This window comes from Myotis yumanensis, unplaced genomic scaffold, assembly GCF_028538775.1.
Source record: "Myotis yumanensis isolate MYYU_CA2020_CCGP unplaced genomic scaffold, mMyoYum1.0.hap1 SCAF_1, whole genome shotgun sequence".
Lineage (NCBI taxonomy): Eukaryota > Metazoa > Chordata > Mammalia > Chiroptera > Vespertilionidae > Myotis > Myotis yumanensis.
Window position 1 is genome coordinate 72,741,187 of NW_027223752.1, and position 18,961 is coordinate 72,760,147.

Sequence of the window (18,961 nt, forward strand, 5' to 3'; positions counted from 1 at the left end):
AACTTGTGAATATGTTACCTTAACATGTTTAAAGGATTTTGCAGAAGTGATTAAATGAAGGATATTGAGATAGGGCGGTTATTCTGGATCGTCCAGGTGTGCCCAATGGAACCATATGGTCCTTATAAGAGGGAGACAGGAGGATCAGTCAGTAGGAGGAGATGTGATAATCAAACCAAGAGGTTGAAAGATGTAAGGAAGAGGCCACGAGTCAAGGAATCCAGGTGACTTCTAGAAGGGCAAGAAAACAGATTTCCCCTGAAGCTTCCAGATGGAATGCAGCCCTACAGACACATTGATGTGAGAAGCCTGACCTCCAGATCTGGAAAAGAATAAATTCACCCTGGCCAGTGTTGCTCAGTGGTTGGAGCATCGGCCCAACCACCAAAGGTTTGAGGGTTCGATTCCTAGTTCAGGGCACGTACCTGGGTTGCGAGAGGCAACCAGCTGATGTGTCTCTCTCACATAGATGTTTCTCTCTCTCTCTCTTCCTCTCTCCCTCTGTCCCTCTTCCTATTTCTCTCCCTCTCCCCTTCCCTCACTCCCTTCCAGTCTCTCCAGGAGCAATGGAGAAAACAGCCTCTGGTGAGGATTAACAAAAAGAAAAAGAAAAATCAAAGAAAAGAAAAGAAAAGAATAAATTCATGTTGTTTTAAGCCACTAAGTTTGTGGTAAAGGAAGCTAATACAATCCGCTAGTGCAGCGGTTCTCAACCTGTGGGTCGCGACCCCTTTGGCGGTCGAACGACGCTTTCACAGGGGTCGTCTAAGACCATCGGAAAACATATAACTACATATTGTTTTTGTGATTAATCACTATGCTTTAATTATGTTCAATTTGTAACTGCAAATACATCCTGCATGTCAGATATTTACATGACGATTCATAACAGTAGCAAAATTACAGTTATGAAGTAGCAACGAAAATAATGTTATGGTTGGGGTCACCACAACATGAGGAACTGTATTAAAGGGGCGCGGCATTAGGGAGGTTGAGAACCACTGCCTTATGGTAAGGATGGGGAAACCGAGGCACTTCCCTGTTAGGTAGAAACTGTAGGTTTCTACCAAGTCTTTCTTTCGCGCTCCCCCTCCCTCGGCTCTAACTGAGGAGAGCGGAATCCTCGCCAGTGAATCCCCGGCGGCCCAAAGGCGCGGGGCTGGACGGGGGCGCCCCAGAGCGCAGGCGCGGGCAGCAGGGGCGGGGAGAGGGCGGAGGCAGGGATTGGTGGGATAGAGTTGCCATCGAAAAGCGGAAGTCCCCACCCAGCCTGGCAGGAACTTCCGGCTGCGATTGCTCGGGTCTTCTGTGGCCTGAGTGGGCCCGCGGAGCCGGGATGGTTCTGCTGGAGAGTGAGCAGGTAAGTGGGGGCTGGCGCGCCGGGGAGGGTGCCGTCGGGCTTAGCTCGGGCCGCCGTCTGCTCGGCGGGTGGGAGTGGGGCGTGACGCGGCGGGACCTGCGGCTGCCCGACGGGGCCTGGTGTGTTGTGTTGCAGTTCCTGACGGAGCTGACCAGGCTCTTCCAGAAGTGCCGGCTGTCGGGCAGCGTGTTCATCACCCTCAAGAAGTGTAAGCAGCCGGCCCCGCGGCCGGGCCGGGAGGGGGCGGGGCCGGGGGCGGGGAGGCCGCGTGCCCAGCCCGGGTGCCCGGTGTCGGGGAACCCGAGTCAGCCCCCGGCGCATTCCCGCCTTCCCTTCCTCCCCTCCTCCGCGGACTGGGCACCTTCGGGGCAGAGGGACCGACGCCTATCAGCGCTCAGCAGCGTAAGCCGGTCCCGGTTACAGTGGGGCCCGCCGCCATGGCTCTCCTCCTTGTCGGGGTCCCAAACCCCACCGCGGAGAGTGGAGATAGCAAGTCGCTTTCCAGGTTTGGGCCAAACCTGAGCTGGTGGCGGATCCGGTGGTCAGCAGAGCTAGAGCAGTGCGGGTGGAGGAGGGGTCCTCTATTCCTCCCCCGCCTGTTAGCTCTCTGCCGGCCTCTTAACAACGCCTGTGGCTGTGGTCACCAGGGTGCGTTTTCCTTGCAGACGATGGCCGAACTAAACCCATTCCGAGGAAGGGCTCAGTGGAGGGCTTCGAACCCTCAGACAACAAGTGTCTGTTAAGAGCAACTGATGGGAAAAAGAAGATTAGCACAGTGGTGAGTCGGGTGCCTAACACTACAGTTTTGGAGTTTTAAGACTTAAACTTAACTGAGCAGGTGGCATAACTGAACCAGGTTTTGTTTTTGTTTATTTTATTTTTAAAGGAAACATTTATTTTTCATTGATTTCAGCGAGGAAAGGAGAGGGAGAGAGAGAGAGAGAGAGAGAGAGAGAGAGAGAGAAACATCAGTGATGAGAGAGACTCATTGATCATCAGCCTCTTGTATGCCCCTTCTGGGAATCGGGACTGCAACCTGGGCATGTGCCCTTGACCGGAATCGATCCTAGGACCCTTCAGTCCGCAGGCCGACGCTGTATCCACTGAGCCAAACCGACTGGGGCTATTTTATTTTTTAAAGAATAGTTTATTGATTTTTACAGAGGAAGGGAGAAGAGCGAAACATTGGAGGGAGAACGCAACATCGAAAGGCTGCCTCCAGCACAACTCCTACTCGGGATGAGCTTGCGCACTAGACATTGCCCAACCGAGCTACACCGTCCAGGGCTTGTTTTTGTTTTAAATGAAGGGTAGTTATTGTGTAGCTCCCCAGCTGTTTTGGGATCTGCATTTTTTTTCCTCTTTTTAAAAATCCTCACCCGACGGTATGTTTTTATTGATTTGAGAGAGGGAGAGAGAAACATCGATCAGTTACCTCCCATTCGTGTCCCGACGGGGGATCAAACCTGCAACCTAGGTATGTGCCCTGGCTGGGAATCAAACCCATAACCTTTTGGTGTATAGGATGACACTCCAACCAACTGAGCCACCTGGCCAGGGTGCGATCAGGGCTTTCTTTGATTACCTTTGTAATAGAAAACTCAAGAGCAAAATTAAAATGAAGGTGGAGTCAAACATTTGTTCTGCTGAAAGTTTTGTAGAAATAAAATTAGCATATTGGTCCTTACTCATAGTAGCATTGTAAGGAGCAGTGAATATATGATTACTTATGCCCTTAGCTTACTGTGCTGGGCTTTCCATGACCAACTTCTTCTCACCAGATGATGCTTTTAAGCTAATTATTCCTTTTCTTTGTGGTTCACATAGTAAGCATGTAGCTATATGTAGACTTGGTACTTGAGAGAGTATAAATTTAGTCCAGAGCACTAGTGTTCCCTTTCAAGGAGGAGGTTGAATATGGCTTGAAAGGGAACAGTAGCGCTCTAGACTAAATTTATACTCTCTCAAGTACCAAGAGACTCCCTGGGTTCTGAATGAATACAGACATACCGCTTTTATTATGCATTGCTTTATTATGCTGCCAGTTGTTGCGTTTATTACAAATTAAGGCAAGGCCCTCCACCAGCAAAAAGGCTGTGACTTGCTTTGTTGTGATGGTCTGGAACCAAACTCGCAATGTTTGAGATGTGCCTGTACTTCTTTATTCTGCTGGGGCAGAACCAGACTGGCCTCCCTTTCCAGTCACATCAGTACAGGATATTCGTGAACTTGAAGATCATAATTAGTTGGTGCCCCCTTTACCAGTTATCTCGAGGACATTTACAGTAAAGCTATGGGGTTTTAAAAAATAAAGTTGGGTATCACAAAATAAGAAAACCCAAAGAATTTTTAGAGGTAGGATTTCTTGTGGTAGCTTGCATTTTGCTTAAATAGGCTTGAATTAAAGGACGATAGGTTTAAAATAAGATGGGGAGTAGTTTAAATGTATCCTGCAGAAAAGAGTAGTACTTAGTCCTTTGACATCTCAGCACCCAGGGAGAAAAGTCGATGCCATGTGTGTAAGAGATTTCAATAGAGGTGAGAAGCACAGCTTCTTTAGGAACATAATTCTGCCTCTTTCCCATCTTGGCACAAGTCTCATGTGGAAAAAAGCCCAAACTTTGCTGCTTCCCAGGCAGAGGAGAGTGAATTAGGAAAATAGCCTTTAGTGTATCATGACCTCTGAGATTGAGAAGGAATATTTTAGCGATTAGGATGCTGTCTTCATGAGGCTTTTGAGTTCTTATCTAGGGTGAGGCAGGGGGTTACTGTATGGATACTAGGGGTGACCATTTTCCCCTCCTCTTTTCCAGGTGAGCTCCAAAGAAGTGAATAAGTTTCAGATGGTGAGTTTCTGCTGTTATCTATGTCCCTTTCTCAGGGCAAGTCAGCATAACATTGAACACTGGGTGAGCATTGATATTTAGGTTCACCGCCCTCCTATGATATGTTACCAGTAGTTTATGATTAAGAGCTGCCAGGCTATGAATTCTACTTTCAACACTGATACTGTCTTCCTTTTAAGTTTTTATAAGCTAGATTTTGCCATCGTAGGCTTCAGATATGCTCTGCCTATAGTAAAGTTGAACAAGAAGTTGCCTATGTTTATGTTTTTGCTTAAAAAAAAAAAAAGAAGTGCAACTCACAGTGGATGAGCATTGCAGAAGCTGCTAAAATGTGAGTGTTTTCCTCTTACACCACTTTCCTTCAGGTACAAGTGTCCCATGGTATTATTTGCTTTATCAGGTAGACTTTCTGATTTGGCCACACTAAAGCCATTATGGAAACAGGGCAGCTGCCCCACCAATTTGTAACTCTTCCCACTAAGGTCATGCTCCGTGTCTTTTAGGCTTATTCAAACCTGCTGAGAGCAAACATGGATGGGCTGAAGAAGAGGGACAAAAAGAGCAAGAGTAAGAAGAGCAAAGCAGCACAGTGAAGGGCTCCAGATTCCCTGCTTTCACCAACTAACCACCAAATTGCTATTTTTCCTTCGGTTTTTACTTTTGGCCACAAAACTAGGTTCTGGTTCCCCTACATTAACTGTTTTCATGTGAGATTATGTTCGTTTTGGACGGAAGAAGAGCTGTGATGTTTACAGGGTAGTTATAAGAAGCCAGTTTATTTTAGATCTGGCTAATTGGTCTATGTTGCCTACTTGCGTATTCCTGGATTTTAGTTAAAGACTCTGCAGGCATCTGTGCGAAGAACAATGCATCATTAAACCTGTCTATTTATCAGCACTGACTCTTATTCTTTTTCTCTCCCCATATTAATAATTCCTGGCAGTAAGTACTGATTCTGGGATGATGTGATTATGAATAGCCTTTAGCCCTATTTTCTGGGTTATTGGTATTGAAACCTGAAAATTTTATTAAAAGTTGTGTTAGCTCATGGGTATTCTTCCCAACTGGCTATATAATTTTTTTTTTTTTTAAGAATAGTTTATTGCCCTGACCGGTTTGGCTCAGCGGATAGAGCGTCGGCCTGCGGACTGAAGGGTCCCAGGTTCGATTCCGGTCAAGGGCATGTACTTTGGTTGCGGGCACATCCCCAGTGGGAGGTGTGCAGGAGGCAGCTGATGGATGTTTCTAACTCTCTATCCCTCTCCCTTCCTCTCTGTAAAAAGTCAATAAAATATATTAAAAAAAAAAAAAAAAAAGAATAGTTTATTGATTTTTCAGAGGAGGAAGGGAAAGGGAGAGAACCTTCGAAGAGAGTGCAACATGGATTGGCTGCCTCCTGCATGCCCCCTACCAGGGAGGGAGCTCACAACCTGGGCATATGCTCTTGACTGGGTATGAAACCCTAGATCCTTTGGTGCGTAGGCGGATGCTAACCATTATGCAATACCAGCCACGGCCAGGCTATATAATTTTATCATAGTTCCTTTAGCAAATTTGAATGAATTCTCATAGTCAAATTAGAGTTTGCTTAATCACCTTAGGATAAGCATATTACAAAATTAATACTAAAGATTACAAGTTAATGATGATATTTGACTCCTTTATGCCCTTCAGTTTGGACATTTTCATGAGTTAGTCATTAGAGCTAAGGGAAGAACAAGGCTGTTTTCCTGTCTTCTAGCTCCACAAAACCTTTCATGTCAATAGATTTGCAATTAAAAAGGAAATATATGAAAGCATTTATTATATTGTAAAAGATAAATTTATATATATATTACAAATGAAAAACTTATAAAGCTCCACTTTGCGTGACAGCTTCTTAGAATGTAAAGTTAATTTAAAATTACAATGAATGTACAACATTTTACAGCTCCTGTTTGAACAATGTAATGACTGTTCTCTAGGATTAAAATAAGATTCTGTAGTAGTCATCTCTGTAGCTATACAGGAATAGCACGGACACCCTGCAAAAGAAAGGAGAAAGGAGGATCAGTATAATGGATAGAGAACAGGGTTAGTAAAAATTTATTTTTAGAGCACCTAACTGTAGGAGTTTTATTCAATTAAAAACAAGATGGAAACATTGCACAAGTTTTACAAAAGCTGTGACTGGTAAGGGTCTGCAGTATAAGGTCCTACACAAGGAGACCACCATTTGCTTCATAGGCTTTGTCATTGCCTTTTAAACGGAAGAGAATGTGAACAGCTGGCTTCTGACATGAGGACATAAAGCAAAGTAGTCACAGCTGTTTTTCTATTTAAACACTAGAGGCCCTGTGCACAGATTTGTGCACGGGTGGCGTCCCTCAGCCTGGCCTGCACCCTCTCAAAATCTGGGACCCCTCAGGGGGTGTAGCAGTGTTGAAGCAGCAGGCGGAGAAGCCCCAGCCGGGGTCAGGTGCAGCTCATCTCGGCCCTGCTGTGCCTACTGCCACCATTGCTGCTGCTTGGTAGCGCCGCTGTGGAGCAGGAGAGGCTACCACTGCTGCAGCTGTGCTCGAGCCCGGTTTCTGGCTGAGCAGTGCTCCCGCTGTGGGAGTGCACTGACCACCAGGGAGCTGCTCCTGCATTGAGCATCTGCCCCCTGGCAGCGTGCATCATAGCGACCGGTCAACCAGTCATTCTGGTTGTTTTGTTGTAAAGGCTGTTTAGGCTTTTATATATATAGATAGTTCTAGGAGTTACCTGGGTGATTAAAATTTACAATTGGGATAGTTACTTCTGAGACCTCAGTTTTGTGGTTGACAAGATCATGACTGTGGTTCAGTCCTGAGTTGCAGTTCTAACATAACAGCTTATCAGCCATCAAACCTCTAGACAATAAACTATGTCACTTAAAAACCCCTCCTCGAGTTTTAACCCATTTTGAAATCTGCGGTGCCTAAGTGGTAACTTACTTTTTTCCTACTTTGATGTTATAAATTTCATCACAGACTACTTTCAGGTATCTTTGCTTTGGCAGGCGTGACAGCAGCTGCTTCACAGTTGTGTTAAATGCCTGTTCATCAGCATCCCACTAGAAAAAATAAGTGAGACTTAACAGCAGGTACTAGGGTTTATTAAGTGGCATTTTTCTGGGTCACTAATGAAAGTCCAATGCCATTCCCCCCTTTAGTTATACTGAAGAAATCATTATAGGGCGATACTAGAACTGCTGGGCAAACTGCTGGGGTTCCTCCTTAAAGCATCAGTTTTCTTTACAGCAGATCACCTTATTAGATCTGGTTAACAATACAGCAGCACCGTGTGTGCTGATCTGACTTTAGACCAGTTATTTCTGCCTATTGTCTATTTTTTGTAAAATGGACATAACCACCTCTGATGTGCATCCATCTGAATGGACCATGAGATAATACACTGCCAGTGTAGTGGTATATGCTTACTTATAATACAACAACAGGAAATACAGTAGGAAGCATTAGTTTTGGGGCAAAGGTCATTTTTCATCTGATTTAATCTGGATAGACAAAGTATTCTTTTTTTTTTAAAATATATTTTATTGATTTTTTTACAGAGAGGAAGGAAGAGGGATAGAGAGTTAGAAACATCGATCAGTTGCCTCCTGCACACTCCCTACTGGGTATGTGCCCGCAACCAAGGTACATGCCCTTGGCCGGAATCGAACCTGGGACCCTAGAGTCCACAGGCCGACGCTCTATCTACTGAGCCAAACCGGTTAGGGCTAGACAAAGTATTCTTTGATATGATGTTGCAAAAATCACCTATAGCTATGATTATAGTTAAGCATTCTTAATAGCAAAGGTTTATTCAAAATTTAACAAGTTATTTGATTATTTGATAGTTAGGGTATGTACTTGTGGGGCGGGGGGACGACATAAAAAATACCTAAATTAAATTTTTACAAAAAGATTTTCCGTACACTTCTAGTTCTATAAATGAGCTTCCCTAGTTGGAATGAAGGTATGACATGTATACTAGTAGTGGTTAAGAACATTGACTCCACTACTTTACCTAGGTTCAAATACTGGCTCTACTACTTACTAGTTGGGTGACCCTGAGTAAGATATTTAACCTCTCTACTTCTGTTCCCTATAAAATGGTGATAACAATAGTACCTCTCTCTTGGGTTTGTTATGATTAAATGAGTTAAAGATTTGTAAAATGCTTAGGACAAGACCTGCCAGAGCTTGACACTCAATAAAAGCACTAGTTATTTGTTAAATAATCTCTGAAATTTAAAAGAAAGTCACCAGAAAAGTATGATTCTTTTAAAATCTGATTTAGTAATATATATGTCACATAAAGGAACAAGTTTCCAAATTCCTGGAACTGACAAAAATACCTAACATCACTAAGAAAATACCATTTTCAGTGGTTTTGTCTTTGTTTTTGTTTTTGGCAAAGCTTTGGGATTTTAAAAACCACAATGCAGAAGAGTTCGTTTTGCTTACCTCTAATGATAAACACTGTAAGATTGTTTCTTTGGGTAGATCCACCTGTCAATACACAAAAATGTACATCATCTGTCAGAGAACCCCTGGCAGCACATACTGACGTGTGATGATGGTGCCACTGTGGATGGAGCAACATGAAAGTGGCTGGCAGAGTCCGGGATGCTATTGTGCTATAGAGCAGACTTAATGAACCACGCACGACAAGATCTCAGCCCTGGTGTACTGTTACTTCTAGTTCCCACACACTGCACTCACTCCAGAGGTTTGACACTGCTACCCTCACTCAGTGTAGGCTTAGTGAGGCAAAGGCCTGAAACATTTAGAAAAATGATTTTCATTTTCACTTCAGAGGAAGGAAGTAGGAGAAACAAACACAAAACCTTCCATTGTTCTCCCCAGTTCTTTAGATTACACGAGATTCACATCAGTGATAACAGGCTTGTACCCCAATACTGCTGACACTGAGCAAAAAAGCCCTGGCCTCTGAGGAAACTACTTTGACAGCATGGACAGACGCCATCCTCAAAAGGTTAAAGAAAGTAACTTACAGCCAAAATTTCAATTTCACTGCTTTTCTGATGTAAGTTGGCAAGGGAGGTCTGAAGTCGGGTTTGTACCTAAAAGAAAACATGTCAGAATTCAGAACCTGTCAAACCAAGCCATCTTTCTTGCCAATCTATGTCCTATTCCAGGAAACAATCACAGGTGACAAACCAAGGCCTAGAATTTGCACTTAATCCACCTCAGAAAGATGTGTATCCCATTATATCGGGAAATGAGATTTTGTAGCCTATCTATAATTTGTTTAATAAACCCACCTAAGTTGCTTATTTCTTTATAATTTTGAGATGACACCTAGTAAAAAGCTCAGTGTGGTGAAACTCATGTGGAAGCAGGGAGATTTCAGTATTAAGCTAAATTTGGAAAAAGGGGAAGGTGGTAGCAACGAGAACATGAAACTGAAATACAGTAGAAAGATGTGAAAAATTGGTTTCCACCCAACATCCTGAGAAATAGCCAGGAGAGCTTACAAAAATAAGGTAACCTGATCTTCTGTATTTCAATCTAATTACATTTCTAAAAAATGACTGCTCTCCAACTCACTTCTTCCCAAGTGAGGCCGGCGTCCTGACTGTGCTCATTAGCCCCGTCCATGCTGCCTTTCCTTCCGTCCCTCCCAAGTGGAAAACCCTAACCTGTTCTCCCTGCCCCTTTCAATCCCTCAGGGACCATCTCTGAAGCAAACACTGACCTCTGTCTCTCCCGTGTGTCTATAATACACTCTAACACTCATATTAAATACTAGAGGCCCGATGCACAAAATTCGTGCAGGAGTAGGTCTTTGCAGCCTTGGCGGCTGCCTGGATCCCTCCCTCATAGCCATGGCAGCTGCCTTGATCACAGGCTGTAGCCCTGACTTCGTCTGGAAGGACATCCGGTCTAATTAGCATATTGCCCTTTTATTATTATAGATATTTAATTCAGCATTCTGTTACTTATTCACATGTATTGTTCTCCAAGCATAAAATGCATATGCTTCTAAGGTTACAAACTCTTTGAGGAGTGGGGCCATGTCCTATGTCTTTTATTTTATATGGCACTTAGCACAGAATCAGGTAGATAATAGATACCAAAATCTATGTAAAGATATTTTTGCATCAAGTCTTGGGATAGATCTCTTCTGCTTTGTTATTTAAAGCAAAAACAAACTCCGTTTAGGCAGCCAATTAATGATTATCTCTCATCATTAATGTTTCTATCTCCTTTCCTCTCTGAAATAAATAAAAATATATTTTAAAACAACAACAACCCCCCCCCCCCCCAAAAAAAAAAAAACTCCATCTGCCATTAGAGCCAGATGAGAAAGCTTCTGTGTAGATCCAATAATTCTGACAGCTGCTTCCAGGGGCCCACAGTCCACACTGACGCCTCTTTGGAGGACGGATGTGGCAAAATCTTGGTGCCAGAGAGATGATTGTGTTGATGCAACTTTCAGAAGCCATCAAGTTAGGGAAGTGGGAAGGAAAATATTTCCAGAACACTCTCATTCTCCTTTCCTGTTTCCTTCCTTTGTAGCTCACCTTCGATAGCCTTGGACACTAACGCACCTGAGTCTCATACCGCCGCTTACTGCTGGCTGACAGCTTCTCCGGGGCTATCACAGTCACAGTGGGGACAACGGCTGCTCCATGGATTTCAAACAGACCTGAAACAGAGAGAGCTTCACAATCAGGCCTTCTCTGGTCCTATGTTCTCTAACACCGAGAGGACGGAGAATATTTTTTTTTTTTTTTTTAGGTTTTTTATTTATTTATTTTTATTTATTTATTTTTTTAATTTTAATAATTTTTATTTCTTAAAGTATTACAAAGAGTATTACATATGTCTCCTTTTTTCCCCCCCCTTGACATTCCCCCGGCCCCTACCCCCCGCCCCGTGTCTTGTGTCCATTGGTTAATCTTATATGCATGCATATCAGTCCTTCAGTTGGTCTCTTAATCCCCCCCCCCCCCCCCTCCCCAGGCTTCCCACTGTAGTTTAACATTCTGTTCAATGTTGCTCTGCTTCTGTATCTACCCCTGTTCATCAGTCCATACTGGTCCCATTTATTTGTCCCAACCTCACTGGAGTAGTCTCAACCTCACCAGGGCCGTCTGAGCATCACCAGGGCCGTTTCAACCTCACCGGGGTCGTCCCTACCACACCGGGGCCGTTTCAACCTGACCGGGGTTGTCCCTACCACACCGGGGCCGTTTCGATCTGACCAGGGTCGTCCCTACCTCACAGGGGCCGTTTCAACCTCACCGGGGTTGTCCCTACCATACCGTGGCTGTTTCAACCTGACCGGGGTTGTCCCTACCACACCGGGGCCGTTTCGACCTGACTGGGGTCGTCCCTACCTCACGGGGGCCGTTTCAACCTCACCGGGGTCGTCCCTACCACACCGGGGCCGTTTCGACCTGACCAGGGTCGTCCCTACCTCACGGGGGCCGTTTCAACCTCACCAGGGTCGTCCCTACCTCACGGGGGCCGTTTCAACCTCACCGGGGTCGTCCCAACCTCACGGGGGCCGTTTAAACCTCACCGGGGTCGTCCCTACCTCACGGGGGCTGTTTCAACCTCACCGGGGTCGTCCCTACCACACCGGGGCCGTTTCGACCTGACCAGGGTCGTCCCTACCTCACGGGGGCTGTTTCAACCTCACCGGGGTAGGACGGAGAATATTAATAGGATCTCTCTGGGGTGACTCAATGGGGCTAGATGATGTCTGGGCCTTGTTTTCTGTCTCTGCAACTGCCTGCAATTGCCCAGGGAGAACCCAGAACCTCAACACCCAGCAGTCTGGACGCTTCCGTCAAAACCAACAGCCTTCTCTCCTCAGGTGGGCGTGGGAGTGACAAAAACAAAGGGAGGCGATATGAGTCACCCAAACCTCATGCACCCATGAAAAAAACAAAGCATTATCTCTGAGACTAACAGTCCTTAAATCTCTCAAAGTATTTGAAATCTGATGGTGACATAGAGTCAATGCTAACAGAAATGAACCAAAAAGATCCAATTCTGTTAAAAGCCAAATATGTCTTCTTGTGGACTTAATTAGGACACTTATTTTTCAGTAAGATAGATGTGATGAAACTAAAGGCATAACTATCACCACTGTTCCTCCTTGGCTTTCATGAAAAAAAAAAAATCTATCTATCTATCTATCTATCTATCTATCTATCTATATCTATATATCTATATCTATATCTTTCTATCTATATCTATATCTATATCTATATCTATATCTATATCTATATCTATATCTATATCTATATCTATACTATCTATATCATCTTTCCCCGAGGGATTTCAAAATACTTTTCTTCAATCCTGTGTATGGGGAAAATTTCCAGGAAAAGTATCCACATTTAATAAATCTATACTATAAACTAAGTTGAAGAAAGATTAAACCACTTGTAAAAATAAGATACTAAGACAAAGAATACCAGGATCAGAAGTCACCAAATACCCAGTAATCACCAGTAATCATCTTGTTATTTTCTAAGATGTGAGTTTCAAAGCATAGGGATAAATTCTATTTGGTACAATTAATTATATATATGTTACTTAAAATATATATATTTGATGCAACAAGGAGTTAGCCACATAGTGCTTACAGAAAACACACACGCATAAAAGCATTATTATGTTTAGATTGTAATTAGTAATTATACCTGAAGCATTAGAAAATGACCCCTTCAGATTTTGTACTGCGAGATTATCGGAAGCTTCTCTAAAAACAACCAAAACAAAAAAAAGAAAACAGTCAATAAGCCAAAGGCAACACAGATTACTTACAGTGAGCTATACTTAAAGTGAATCATTTTTTTAATTCAATATAAAAATATTTCATAAGTATTGGTTATTAGTGAAGGAAAAACAAAAACAACTAATTTGCACTTAATTATGCTTTTAGTCAAGAGCAGGTAAAAATTATAAAGGATGTCATTTCAAATTAACAAATGCCTAAAGACAACATTCTGATCTATTCAGCTGTTTGAAATCTTGGCTCAATATAAGAAGCTAATTTCAATGAAATGTAATGGGTGTTCTTTCCGTTCCCCTCACAATACAAGGAAACATTAGCACAGGCAGGCCCCTCCTTCATTATGGCAGCAACCTTGGCTGTCATCCACAGAACATTTAGTAAATAAGGAGATTCTTTCAAAAGCTATGAATGGATGTTCTTTCAAAGACTTTCTAGCCTTTGAGAGACACAATAGCATTCTATCTTGGGAAATAATCATTTGGGAGGAAAGATTTTAAACCTTTCCTGCTAAAACTAAATCCCATCTGGCCGATTAAGTGTCTTAATAGTATTCATGTACTCACTATTAATTAGTTGACTTTTTGTTTTCTCTTCTAAATCTGTCTTTGATTTGGATCTGCAGCCCTTAATAACTGGTGACTTCAAAAACATATTCCCGCCGTAACCGGTTGGCTCAGTGGATAGAGCATCAGCCTGCGGACTGAAGGGTCCCAGGTTCGATTCCGGTCAAGGGCATGTACCTTGGTTGCGGGCACATCCCCAGTAGGGGGTGTGTAGGAGGCAGCTGATCGATGTTTCTCTCTCATCGATGTTTCTAACTCTCTATCCCTCTTCCTTCCTCTCTGAAAAAAAATCAATAAAATATATTTAAAAAAAACACAAACATATTCCCTCGGAAAAAGCCTGATGATGAATTTATGAAAGCTAGGTGCAGATGGGAGGGGGCAGAGCCAGGAAGGGAGAAGAGAGCAAAACATTTATTTTTATTTTTTATATATTTTTATTGATTTCAGAGTGGAAGGGAGAGGGAGAGAGAGAAACATCGATAAGAGATTGATCAGCTGCCTCCTGCACGCCCCCTATTGGGGATCGAGCCTGCAACACAGGCATGTGCCCTTGACCAGAATTGAACCTGGGACCCTTCAGTCCGCAGGCCGACACTCTATCCACTGAGCCAAACTTGCCAGGACAAAAACACTTATTTTATATTAGCCAGGATTTCTTAGTCTTGACACTATTAACATTTTGAGCCACATAATTCTTTGTTGGGGGTGGGTGGTCAGTCCTGTGCATTGTAGAATGTTTAGTGGCGTCCCTGGTCTCTACTAGATACCAGTAGCATTTAATTTTTAAATTAAATTTATTAGGGTGACATTGTTCAACATGACCTATCACCCATCACTGTCACCCACAACATGAACTATCACCCACCACTTAGTGTGGGTTTCTGTGTTACAAGATCTCTATATTGCACCATGTGCCCACCACCCAAAGTCACCTTATATTAGGACCCCTGCTCCCCCAACTCCCTTCCCTCTGGCAACCACCACATGCTGTTTGTGTTCGAGTTTCAGTTTTATATCCCACATATGAGTGAAATCACATGGTTCTTAACTTTTTCTGTCTGACTTATTTCACTTAGCATAATGTTCTCAAGGTCCATCCATGTTGTTGCAAATGGTGCTATTCCATCCTTTTTCATGGCTGAGTAATATTCCATTGTGTATATGTACCACATCTTCTTTATCTAGTCCTCTACCGCAGGACACTTGAGTTGTTTCCATGTCTTGTACATTGTGCACCATGAATAATGCCGCAGTGAACATAAGGGTGCATATTTTTTTTGAATACATGATTTTGAGTTTTTCGGGCATATACCCAGGAGTGAAATTGGTGGGTCATATGGTAGCTCTATTCTTAACTTTTTGAGGAATTGCCAGACTGCTTTCCATAGTGGTTGCACCAGTCTACATTCCCACCAGCAGTGAATGAGGGTTCCCTTTTTTCCAAAACCTCTCCAATGCTTGTTATTGCTTGTCTTGTTGATAATGGCCACTCTAACAGGGTGGTATCTCACTATAGTTTTGATTTGCATTTCCCTAATTTCCAGTGAGGTTGAACATCTTTTCATATTGGTTATTCGTATGTCTTCTTGAGAGAGGTGTATTTTCAGGTTCTCTGCCCACTTTTTGATTGGATTGTTTGTTTTTTTGGTGCTGAGTTCTTTATATATATTTTTAAATTAAACCTCTGTTGGAGCTACAATTTGCAAATATCATCTCCCATCTGGTTGGCTGCCTGTTTGTTTTGTTGCCAGTTTCTTTTGCAGTGCAGAAGCTTTTTAGTTTGATATAGTCCCATTCATTTATTTTTGTCTTTGCTTCCCTTACCTTTGGAGTCAAGTTCATAAAATGTTCTCTATGACCCAGGTCCATAAGTTTGGTACCTATATTTTTTCTATGTAACTTACTGTTTCAGGTCTGATATTTAGGTCTTTGATCCATTTTGAATTAATTTTTGCACATGGGGACAAACTGTAATCCAGTTTTATTCGTTTGCATGTGGCTTGCCATTTTTCCCAGCACCATTTATTGAAGAGACTATCTTTACTTGTTTTGGCTATTCAGGGTTCTATACAAATCTGATGAATTCTTGTTTTATTTCTTAAAAAAATGGCACTGGGATTTTGATGGGGATTGCATTAAATTTGTATATTGCTTTGGGTAATATGGTCATTTTAACTATGTCGATTCTTCCAATCCATGAATACGGGATATTTTGAATATATCTGATCTTCATCTTCCTTTGCCAATTCAGACCTTCCCCCCTTCCTCTTGTATGTTTTTGTTGTCACAAGTTATCCCTGTTTATGCTGTAAGTTTTGGGGGATCTTACTTATAGTGTTGTGACAGGTTCTTTGTTTCAGGTAGAATAACTCCCTTGAGTATTTCCTACAATGGAGGTTTTTTTGGTGATAAAATCCCTCAGCTTCTATATGTATGGAAATGTCTTTATTTCCCCTTCATATCTAAAGGATAATTTTGCTGGATATATTATTCGTGGCTGGTAATTTCTCTTTCAGATGTTTGAATATTTAGCTCCACTCTGTTCTGGCTTGTAGTTTCTGCTGAGAAGTCAGATGAAATTCTAATGGGTTTTCCTCTGTAGGTCACTTCCTTTTTTCCCCTGGATGCTTTGAGAATTTTTTCTTTGTCATTAATTTTTGACAGCTTTATCACCAAGTGCCTTGGAGAGGGCCCCTTGGATTGGAGTAACTAGGTGTTCTGTTTGCTTCTTGGACTCAAGGATCTAGTTCTTTCCATAGACTTGGGAAGTTCTCATTCACTATTTGTTTTAATAGACTCTCTAGTCCATGTTCCCTCTTTTCCTCCTCCACTATGCCTATGATTCTGCTATTACTTTTTCTGATTAAGCCAGGGAGTCTCGTAGCGCTCTTTCATTTTTCTTTATTCTCAGGTCTCTCTTTTCTTCCCTCTTGATTCCTACCTTCGATATCACTAGTTCTTTCCTTTAACTGGTTGGTTCTGTTTTCTATGCTCAACAGTTCACTCTTAATCTCCCTAAATTGCCTGCTTCATTTCCAGTATTTCTGATATATTCTTTTTTAAAGTTTCAATTTCCTTGTAGAAATACTCCTTTTGTTCATTGATTTGTTTTCTGAGTGCACTGAATTGCTTGTCAGTACTTCCTCGCATCTCGTTGAGTATTTTCAGAACTGTAGTCTTGAAGTCTCTGTCATTTATATCACCTAATTCCATGTGTTCCACCCTGCTTTCTGGGAATTTTTTTGTTTTCTTTCTGGTCATCGTCATTACTGTGGTTCTTCATGGTATTTGCTGCCCTTCTTTGTTTTTGTTTGTTTGTTTGTTTGTTTAATATATTTTATTGATTTTTTTACAGAGAGGAAGGGAGAGGGACAGAGAGTTAGAAACATTGATGAGATAGAAACATCGATCAGCCGCCTCCCGCACGCCCCCCACTGGGAATGCGCCCGCAAACAAGGCATATGCCCCTGACTAGAACCGAACCCGGGACCCTTCAGTCCGCAGGCCGATGCTCCATACACTGAGCCAAACCGGTCAGGGCTCCCTTCTTTGTTTTCACATTTATCTCTGAAGGGTCTTTCTACTATGTTACAGTAGATGGCGCTGAATCGAAAGATTTTTACCAGATTTGATCCTCCTTGGCTTCCATAGGACAGTACCTCCATGCTGCTTGGGGGTGGGGTTTGTTATGCCCACACAGTAATGGTGACCCCTGACCTCTGCAGGGTCCCACCCCAAGCACCCTTCCTGGGGTTCAGTCACAGAGGGAAACAGCGAACCTATTGCAACAGCTCTCGGTTTACAGATAATATGCTCCTGGAGTCAATTTCAAGGGCAGCAGGAGGCGAGTTTTGGGAGTCGAAGCAGTAGCAAGGCTCTGTGGTTTCCTTTCTTTGTTTGAAACACCACCGCCCGGCCCAGCAGTGGGGATCCGCATGGCAGAACCCCATGTTCTCTTTGGGCGTCTGCTGACTCAGTCACTGTTCTTTCTCGTTGCTCATGCTTGTGACTCAAAGGCTGCTCGCTGCCCCCGCCCCCCATCCCTCCGTTCCTCCAGGCCCAAGGAAGTGCCTGCTACCACCGGCTTTCTCCCCTCTCCAGGCCAGGCTGCGAGCTCCCAGCTGAGCTGCAGGGCTGCACATGCGGGCCGTCCGCGCTTTCCTGCCTTCTCGCTGCCCTGTTTATCCCCGGATGCCCACCTTTAGGTGTTTCAGTGTGCAGGTCTCTCAGGTGTGCATCTGTGTTGAGCAGGGACTTATTTGTTGAAAAGATGGTTAACTTGTTGAAATGTCAGGGGGAGAGGAAAAGAAGCACCCTTATGCTGCCATTCCTCTGACGTCACTAGCCAGTCTTAAGGCTTTTAAAACTTACTTTGTTAAATTCCTATCCAGACAGTTGCACCAATTTAGATTCCCATCATGAGTATATGAGATCTCTTCACAGAACATATTAGACAAAACACTATCAAAATTCACTGATTAACAGACCAAATAAGATAATGGCAGACAGAGTTTGGCAGCTTAGCCCTTTCAAAATGATAAAATATTCTTGGATATGTTCCAGAGAAAAATGTTGAAAGTAAGAAACAACTAGTCTTACACAGGGGGTCATATAATTAAACTGCTGAGTTATTCAGAAACAATAGAAAGATTCACTGAAAGTTATCCAGACCTATCTTTATTTCCAAAAAGGATCAAATTGATTTTTAAAGTAAATTTGCCTATGTTCTATATAGATAGTCCCAGCTGATTTTCTGGGCTTTTGTTTATTACAGTTACCTGATAGTCCTTTCATCATTGACTTTAGTCCTCAGTTTCTGCATAACATGGTCCACAAGATCAGACTCCAGCACACGTTTCTCTGTTTGCCTTTCCTTCTCAAAAGACTTAACCTTAAAAAGAATGAAACAGATTCATCATTTCAGAAGCCAAAAGGCTAAATCAGAATTCTATAGTAAGACAAGGCGACAGTGTAGGGGCGATTTTGCTCCCCACAGGACATTTGGTCATGTTCAGAGACACTTCTGGTTATGACAACTGTGGGGGCATCAAGTGTAGAGGCTAGGCATGCTGCTAAACAGCCTACAATGCACAAGACAGCAGCCCCACAAGGAATTATCTGGCCCAAGAAGTCAAAGCGTGGCTGTTGGGAAACCCAAGTCTAGACTAGAATAGCTTATCATAGGTGATAGAATTTTTTTTAAAAAAAGGCCAAGACAAACCTGCTCCTACTTAATTTCTTTCTTTCACATATTCTTCTTTTTAAACATCCTCTGGTCAGTCACCAAGGTTTCTACAACTCCTCCCTCTCCTTTTCAAACCCAAGTCCTGTCATCCTGCTTTTGTGGTGCCTGCCCTTTCATCTCCACTTGCATGGCCAGCACTCAGCCTTGGCTTGGGATA

At 43.0% G+C, this 18,961-nt stretch overlaps 2 protein-coding genes across 5 annotated transcripts in view; one reads left to right on the top strand and one right to left on the bottom strand.

The window, feature by feature from the left end:
- The first annotated feature begins 1,250 nt into the window (after positions 1-1,250).
- On the top strand, positions 1,251-5,100 carry SRP14 (signal recognition particle 14). Its single transcript, XM_070425255.1, has 5 exons — positions 1,251-1,360; positions 1,496-1,568; positions 2,026-2,138; positions 4,174-4,206; positions 4,710-5,100. The coding sequence occupies exons 1-5, from the start codon at positions 1,337-1,339 to the stop codon at positions 4,797-4,799; spliced, it is 333 nt and encodes a 110-aa protein (XP_070281356.1). The 5' UTR covers positions 1,251-1,336; the 3' UTR covers positions 4,800-5,100.
- Positions 5,101-5,543: 443 nt separating this feature from the next.
- EIF2AK4 (eukaryotic translation initiation factor 2 alpha kinase 4) overlaps positions 5,544-18,961 on the bottom strand; it is a 109,765-nt gene continuing 96,347 nt past the window's right edge. The window contains exons 32-38 of one of the 4 annotated variants that reach the window (XM_070425253.1): positions 18,338-18,450; positions 12,899-12,957; positions 10,790-10,887; positions 9,230-9,298; positions 8,679-8,723; positions 7,164-7,282; positions 5,544-6,230 (exon numbers count right to left, since the gene is read on the bottom strand). In XM_070425253.1, coding sequence (XP_070281354.1) covers positions 6,173-6,230; positions 7,164-7,282; positions 8,679-8,723; positions 9,230-9,298; positions 10,790-10,887; positions 12,899-12,957; positions 18,338-18,450 — 561 coding nt within the window. In that variant the 3' untranslated portion in view covers positions 5,544-6,172. Of the gene's footprint in view, positions 6,231-7,163; positions 7,283-8,678; positions 8,724-9,229; positions 9,299-10,527; positions 10,888-12,898; positions 12,958-18,337; positions 18,451-18,961 lie in introns of those variants that run through there. The other 3 variants (XM_070425252.1, XR_011472803.1, XM_070425254.1) reach the window with 3 other exon arrangements.

What these genes read in the sequence shown, in the direction of transcription:
- SRP14 (XM_070425255.1), top strand. Translation starts at nt 1,337, where the DNA reads ATGGTTCTGCTGGAGAGTGAGCAG. An exon ending in GTTCATCACCCTCAAGAAGT is followed by an intron (nt 1,569 to 2,025) that starts GTAAGCAGCCGG and finishes TTTTCCTTGCAG; the next exon opens with ACGATGGCCGAACTAAACCC. An exon ending in AAAAGAAGATTAGCACAGTG is followed by an intron (nt 2,139 to 4,173) that starts GTGAGTCGGGTG and finishes CCTCTTTTCCAG; the next exon opens with GTGAGCTCCAAAGAAGTGAA.